Source organism: Carassius carassius, chromosome 42 (assembly GCF_963082965.1).
Source record: "Carassius carassius chromosome 42, fCarCar2.1, whole genome shotgun sequence".
NCBI classification, from domain to species: Eukaryota; Metazoa; Chordata; class Actinopteri; order Cypriniformes; family Cyprinidae; genus Carassius; species Carassius carassius.
In genome coordinates this window covers 1,580,835-1,589,377 of record NC_081796.1, presented here as the reverse complement: position 1 = coordinate 1,589,377, position 8,543 = coordinate 1,580,835, and the positions used below count along the sequence as shown (strand labels likewise).

The following is an 8,543-nucleotide window of genomic DNA, read 5'->3' as shown; positions in this document are numbered from 1 at the left end:
ATCAAGATTATAAGAGTTAAACAGCATGCCATATTTTAGTTTCTGTTTAGATACTGAAGTAATAATAACAACAACAATTATAAAGAGAGAGCAACAGTTGAGACAAACTTTTATTTACAGCATCAAGACAGTCACTTTGAAATGTGTTGCCATTAAAAATATTCTTTACAGTGACAAATCAATATACAGTTATATCTCTAACATGAGCTGAACACACAGAAAGACAGACACAGGTTCTTCTTATACATGTGTGTAAACAGGAGTGTTACTGACCGGAGCGGCCGCTCAACACACACATGGCTTTTTAAAAAAAAAAAAAAGACTCCGAGATACTAAAAATAAAACTGGATTAATTTACATTTAATTCTGCTTTCCCTCAATATCGAAGAAAAAACAAACAACTTTAATTTTGTACAAACATGGCAAAGAAGGAAAAAAAGTTTTGACCCTTATCAGATATTTAAGCAAGGCACCAAAAAAAAAAAAACCTAAAACAAAGAGAGAAATGAGAGAGAACCACAACAAGGCTTCAGTAACAGAACCATGAAAACACAGCAGCACACAGAGACAGTTCACGGCGTACAAGAGGAAATCCTGAGCAGAGATCAGTAGATGAACTCTCCAGGGACCCCCTGCAGGGCGCAGAAGGGCTCCTCAAACTTGAAGCGTTTGGAGATGGCCTTCTGATCCGGGGTCAGGCTGTCTGTCTCCGAGGACTGGCGGCACCCACCGAGGGTGTAAGAGGCCATCACGATCACCTCCTCCTCATCTTCATCTTCATCTGGGCTCTCGTCCGTCTGGAGCCACTGGTGTCTAAAACAGTCTTCAGCCGTGGCTCGGCTCCTGAGGAGAGCAGATCATCATCAGAACACGCTGAAGCTGGACGGCGCTTCGTTTGATGACAGACATTTACATTTTTAATATTAAATGTTCTCTTGATGGGATAGTTCATGGGAAGCTTTTACTTTTCCGCAAGTGTCTTCAGTTGAGCTCAAAAGAAGATATCTTGAAGAATTTTGGGAAGCAAACAGTTGACAGTAGCCATTGACTTTCATAGTATGAAAAAAAAAATGTAATAGATGGGTGCCGTCAACTGTTTGGCTGTCAACATTCTTCAAAATATCATCTTCAGTGATCAGCAGAAAAAAAAACTTACAGGTTTGGAACAACATGAGGGCGAGTGAATTTTTACATTTCAGGTGAACTGCCCCTTTAAGAGAAAACCTGCCAATATGGGTTTCTTTTTCTTTCTTTTTTTTACTGTGCATGTGATATAGACTTAAACAAACAAAAGCCAGTTTCTTAATGTCATTATAATCCAAGATGTGTTATTATTTGAGAAAAAAACATCAGTGGAGACATTAGTAAATACTAACAAAAACTAATTAAAAGATTTAAAACAGCAACAATAACAATAATAATCACTACTGTTCAAAAGTTTGGGGTCAGTAAGAGTTTTTTATGCTTCTGAAAGAAGACCGTCATGTTCAACGAGGCTGCTTTTATTTGATCAAAAATACTATAAAAATGAATACTATAAAAAATTTAAAATATCTGTTTTCTGTGTGAATCTGTGTTAAAGTGTAATGTATTTCTGTGATGCTCCGCTGTATTTTCAGCATCATTCCTCCAGTCTTCAGTGTCACATGATCTTCAGAAATCATGAAAATATGATGATTTACTGCTCAAGAAACATTTCTGATTATTATTAATGTTGAACACAGTTGTGCTGCTCAATATTTCTGTGGAAACCGTGCTATATTTTATTTGTCAGGATGAATGGAGTTGAAGAGTGTTTCTAAGACGGTCTCTGTTGGTCTTACTCTGGCTCTTTGATGAGCAGGCTCTTGATGAAGCCGATGGCGTCTCCGTCCAGACGCTGCAGCTCCTCCTCGGTGTAGCTGATGTTGATCTGAGAGATGTTGAGGAAGGTCTCCTGCTTGTCGTCCCCCAGGAACGGCGAGATCCCCGTCAGCATCACGTACGCCAGGACACCGATGCTCCTGTCACACACACCATCACAAGAACACATCCAGAGCTGGTTTAGAGGAAATCACACCGTTAGACTCGAGGCTACGTCTCAGCACCAGAGAAGGATTCACGGTGGAATAATGAGCTTCATGAGGAGGACACTCACGGTACTTTGGGAAAATAACTCACCACATGTCAGTCGCTGTGCTTATTGGCTCATAATTCAGGATTTCTGGTGCTGGAATGATAAAATAAACCGGTTAAACAAGGTCAATGTGTCCAAGTGTTTGACTGGCTGTGTATGTGCAGCATTATCTGATCAGGGCCTACAATTAACACTCGCCGAACACCGGTGAACATCAGGATGCAAAACATCTAAATACTGAGAAAATGTCCTTTAAAGTTGTTCAGATTAAGTTCTTAGCAATGCATATTAATAATAATAAATTAAGTTTTGATATATTTACAGTAGGTAATTTACTAAATGTGTTCATGGAACATGACCTTTACTTAATATCCTAATAATTTTTGGCATAAAAGAAAAATCAATAATTTAGACCCATACAATGTATTTTTTGCTATTGCTACAAATATACCCCAGAGACTCAAGACTGGGTTTGTGCTCCAGAAACAGATATAAAGATGTAATCGGATGCCCTGCGTTGTGATGTCTGTGTGTGTATCGCTCTCAGTGCAATAATAAAGAGACACTTATAACATGCATTTAAAAATGCAACATATGCCCAAGTTTATAATGAGACACTAAAAACATTTCCCTGCCAAAATAAAAGCTGTATGGTTTAACGTTTGAATGCAAAAAAACACAACTATTAATATTAGCATTATAATTAATAATAACAATAATATTATCAATTACTTACGAAACACTTTACATTTATCCCTTTACAAAAGTATTTGAGTTATATTTCCTTATTGATTTTGATACAATAAACAAAGCTGTTTTCAACCACAATAAAAGCTCTATGGTTTAAGGTTTTAAATTAATTAATAAATCAATATCAACAGTACGATACTACTATTTAGTACGGTTTTAATTTATTTGTTTGCTTTCAAACATTAACCCATGGAGCTTTTATGTGTGTATATATGTTGAAGCTTGATCATTAGATAATGCACGTTGGGTTTCGTGTTTCATGGCACACAGACATCCATCAGCAGTGTGTTCATGTTGTTTCTGGTCTTACCCACATACTCCGGTGTGCCCATGATCTCCCTGAGCTCCTGACCGCTGCTGACCAGCCTCGACAGGCCGAAGTCCACCACCTTTATATCCCCGACAGGACACTCGCTGGTCAGGAGGATATTCTGAGGCTGGAGGAGAGAAACACTCCACACAATAAAGAGACCGCTCACAGAAAGCTGTAATCAGAACGGCGGTATAATTATATGTTCCTAATTCTGCTACGTATAATCACACACTTGTAGCTCTGGTGAATAAAGCAAATGTGTTCAGTCCAGTCCATCAAACACCGCCCTCACACCTTCATACACTGAATCAGATTTTCAAGTGGAGTGTGCTCCTGACGTACTTTGAGGTCCAGATGCACCACGTTGTTCCTGTGAAGGAAGGAAACTCCCTCCAGGATCTGCTTCATCAGTCTCTTCACGTCTTGCTCACTGAAGGCCTCGTCTCGGTCTGCCACACACTGGGTAAAGATCTCTCCTCCGGCAGCACTGCACACACACACACACACATTCATCCTTCAAGAAATGGCTCACCCAAAATACTCACGGTGATATTTTTGTGTGAAACATAAAAGGAGAGTTTCTGAAGAATCTCCACGCTGCTCTTTTCCATGCATTATATTGATCAAAACAGCCAGTAAAGACATTTATGGAGTTACAAAAGATTTCCATTTCAAATAAATGCTGTTCTTTTGAACTTTGTTCATCTGTGAATCCTGAAAAATAAAACCAACATTGATAATAATCAGAAATGTTTCTTGAGCAGTTAATCATCATATTTTCATGATTTCTGAAGATCATGTGACTGGAGGAATGATGCTGAAAATACAGCGGAGCATCACAGAAATACATTACACTTTAACACAGATTCACACAGAAAACAGATGATTTACATTTTATTTAATTTTTTATCAAATAAATGCAGCCTTGGTGAGCAGAAGAGACTTATTTCTAAAACATTTAAAAATCTTTACCATTAATCTTTCTTAAAAATATCAGCGGAAAGCAATAAATACAGGCTTGGAACAACAAGGGAACTTATATTAAATATTATATCGCATCAGTCTTTAAAAATAAAATATCCCTACACATCCTGTTTTTCTTCTAAATACGCAAGGGTTTCAGTAAAGCGCATCAGTATTGTGTTGATCCTGAAAGGACGATCAGCTGTTAATCAGAAGTGATCATCATGTCCAGGCTAAACACAGAGGAGCTGGTTTACCCCCAAACAAACAGACAAAGGGCAGAGCAAATAACATTTCTGGACATGTTTGTACAACCATCTGATTTCATCTGCAGCACATCCAGAACAATGAAGGCCCTCTCTCTTGTGCTTGAGTTCGGGACATGCCTGCAAGCAAACCAAACACTAAGCTTGTTATTTTGATCTAAATGTAATAAACTACATCTACAAACCCATCCATACCTGCTTTGTTCCTCAAATGTCCACAGAATAGCAAATTAAACTGTTTTAAACATCTCACAGGCTGAGAAAACTCTCATCCAATGTGTTAGGCTGGCTGTTCCAGGTGTGTGCTCACAGTGTGTGTGTGTGTGTGTGTGCACTTTGGATGGGTTAAAAGCAGAGCACGAATTCTGAGTATGGGTCACCATACTTGGCTGTATGTCACGTCACTTTCCACAAGTTGGCAGATGATTCCCAATGTCCTGCGTTCTTGATCAAACAGCGCGATGAACTCGATTAAACACACAGAGAGAGAGAGAGAGAGTGAGTGTGTGTGTGTGTGTGTGTGTGTGTGTGTGTGTGAGGATGCTCTAAAGTCGGTCTTTCAAGGACACAATAAGATAAGTTCAGGTTCAGTCTCCGGTCTATAATATACTGACCCCTCTTTCAGTGTCTATCTACAGTCGGTTCTGGAAGTTTAAATGCCCTTCATTTATCTCAATAGAGAAATTATTTTATTATATAACTAACACTGATGACCCTTTAAAGACAAACTTACTGTGAGGTTAAATGATGGTATATGCTTTAGTTGAATCCGTTAGTTTGCATTATTTCAACTTATGCTTAACAGCAGAATCCCTGGTGAAAAACTACATTACCCATGATCCTCTAAAGATAATCCACCAATCACAGAGCTGTAGAAATGAGGGCTAAGCTCTGCCCACTCCTATGTAGCACTGCAAAACATTTAAATACTTTATACTTTAAATAATATACACATAAGCCTGTGTGCATGATTCTCCTGTGCTTCCTGGAATCACATTCTGAGATGCTTAAACTCACTCTCTGATTTTACATTTTGCATATATATATATATATATATATATATATATATATATATATATATGGTAGGGCTGGTCATTTAACGTGTTAATTAGATGAATTATGTAGAAAAATAATGCATTAAAATTATTAACGCATTTAACGCACTTCCCCCGCCCCAGACCTGTGTGGATCATCTGCCATTTCAAACAGTCGATTGATGACTATTATGAGGCAGAGCAATAACTTACTGTGTGATGGAGCCTAGAGAATATCCCTAAAGTTCAAGATCTGGTGCAAAACACCCCTGTTTGAGATTGAGTCTCATATTTACATCGTATAGTTAAGAAATATCAGACGAGAAGTAGGCCAAGTTCACACAAGTGCAAATGTGTACTCATCTTATACAACAGTTCCTTAAGTTAATATTGTGTTATTTTAAACTCAATGTTGTCTGTTTTGCTCAAATTTGCCAACCAGAAGATAAAGACAAAGCAGAACTGTTCATCCTCGAGCAACCCACAGCGACAATTTTATTTCTTAATCCACATTTTAAACGAATTTGAACCATTTGGTGTGAATACTGTTAGAATACTAATATAAATACTGTTCAGTTTCCTGCACAGGCCGATTGTTTTGTGTCTTTACACATCAATAAATCTTCACGAGCCGCAGTGTTTAATTTGGTTTTATTTGTGTATGTTTTTTTGACTCTCAAAACTGTGATTCCCATTCACTTTCATTATAAGACTGACAGACTGCAACGGTTTGAGTTAAATATCTCTGTTTGTGTTCTACTGAAGAAACGAAGTCACCTACATCTTGGACGCCCTGAGGGTGAGCAGATAAACATCACACTGTCATGTTTGGGTCAACTATCCCAGAAAAGTACCAGTGTTTTAATATTACTACTTGGGTTTAACTTATTTTTCTGTTTTAACTATTCTCGGGTGTTTTTTTTTAATCTCTCTCCATTTAACAAAATGTTTTTAAAAATTTTTGTAAATTAAAATAATCGTGTTTTGAACCCAGCTTTTCATTTTAGGTTTCCATTTCCCCTTTTTAATTTTTGTATTGTTTTATCTAAATTTATTTCATTTTTAGTTTTGTTGATGTTTCAGTACTTCAACATTTCTAATATTTACATTTTACACATATGATTTACATTATATTACATTATATTATTTCCATGACTAACAACTATTTTTAATAGCTTTAGTTAACCTTGACCACATATAAAACACACACACACACAAACCCCATTCTATTCGGTCAAATCTAAAGCAATGCTCAGTGTTGATAAAACAGTACATCAGGACTGTCTTGTGACCCTCGACGCCCTCACAGCTGTAAAACATGTGTTTTCAGAGGCTCTCGTGTCTGCCGTTCTCTCTGTGCTGGACGTCCAGCGGAGCCGAACCGATCCACAGCCGACAGAGAAATACAGACATCCAGCCAGCAGATAACTAGGTCATGTTTCGGGGCTGGATGAGGGTACGTCTGAGCGATCACATCAATAACGCAACGCAGGGGTCAGCCCACACTAATCCACACAGTTTTCCTTTACATGCAAAGCCTGTTCTTCTGGATGGCGTTCACATTAGAGATCAAACAGATCTATTTCCAGAAGCTCTTCACTGTCAACTAACAAAAGCACACTGAGCCGCTCCGACTACATCATTAAGACTGCATGATATTATTTTATTATTTTTATTAGCAATATTAACAGAATATTGTATTCTTTTACCATGGATACATTTACACATTACTTTTAATTATAAATTATTTAAATTAGTAACAGTGATGATGATGATAAAATATTGTATAGTATTACCATATATACATTGGCTTATTATTATTATTATTATTATTACCAATTTAAATAACGATAATAAAAATCACTTAATTTCTAACAACAACAACAACAACAACATTGTATTTTGTTACCATACATACAACATTTGCACATTATTATTATTACTACTACTAATATATATTATATATATATATATATATATATATATATATATATATATATATATATATATATATATATATATAGTGACTATTTTTGCGCTAATCATTCGTGATCCAGCTTCTCCTCCAGAAGAAGTGAGTGTAAGGTTTTTTAATGAACCTTTGCAAATCACTTTCCTAATAATGTGCTGATTAGCAAGTTTCACAATGAATGTGTCTAAAGTAAACAGTCCCTCATAGAGCGGCTTGGAAGAGAGGGGCGGAGTCAGCAGAGCTCATTAACATTTAAAGGAACATGCTACAAAACGGCACACTCTGAAAAGAGCTGTTTTTGACGGGGTAAGAAAGGAGTTGTTTTACACCACCATTGAGAATTTTTAACCAAACTGTGTTACAGGCTTTTCATTAAGACTCTAAAGAATCCTATTAATAACTTTTGGAAAATAGGCATCCGATGACCTCTTTAAACCAGCAGTGTGGGCAGGGCTTTCCCAACCCTGGCTCTGGAGATTAAATCCACAGAGCAGTGTACGATCCCTCTCTCTCTCTCTCTCTCTCTCTCTCTCTCTCTCTGGCCGCTCACGTGCTGCCGCTGAGAGCGCTGACATTATGAACTCCCAGCTGGAGCTCTCGCCGCAATGAGGCCACGTTCTTGAGCCTGGCCCGATCCAGCCCCCGGGGCCCCGACTCGCCCCAAACAGCCACAGAGCATGAATAAGCCCTCTATCATTCCATCCAAAACCACATTCCCTCCTTTAAAACGTCCCAGTCCCCCGAAATATCCCTCACCCAAGTAAAGATGGAAAGAAACGAAAAAGCTGTCGGGTACAACTGGCTCTTTCTGGATTTCACATGCTAGATGAGAGAGAGGGCGATGCATTATGCTCCACTTCCCCTCCATGGAAAGAGCACTTACAGAGCACTGTTATAACGCCAGACAGTGCGGACGCGGAGAAAAGGGCTAATTTCAGGCACTTTACTCAGAGACACTTATGCTTATGCTGCTTCTGTATCATGTTTTTGATCGACCCCCTAATAAGAGCTCAACGATAGGCTGAGGTTCAAAACGAGGTAGTGGTTAAAGAGAGATTAAACACCAAGCGGACCTCAGATGATTTAAAATGATTTCAACTGTATAGTTACACTACCATGTAAAAGTTTG

General features: G+C 38.0%; 1 protein-coding gene across 1 annotated transcript in view; it reads right to left on the bottom strand.

Annotated features, from left to right (window-relative positions):
* Positions 1–92: 92 nt before the first annotated feature.
* The window catches only part of stk17a (serine/threonine kinase 17a), a 31,499-nt gene continuing 23,048 nt past the window's right edge, over positions 93–8,543 (bottom strand). Inside the window, exons 3-7 of the mRNA XM_059534970.1 lie at positions 3,522–3,666; positions 3,177–3,303; positions 2,161–2,209; positions 1,824–2,003; positions 93–843 (exon numbers count right to left, since the gene is read on the bottom strand). Of these exons, the coding sequence (XP_059390953.1) occupies positions 606–843; positions 1,824–2,003; positions 2,161–2,209; positions 3,177–3,303; positions 3,522–3,666 (739 nt within the window). The 3' untranslated portion in view covers positions 93–605. The remainder of the gene's footprint in view (positions 844–1,823; positions 2,004–2,160; positions 2,210–3,176; positions 3,304–3,521; positions 3,667–8,543) is intronic.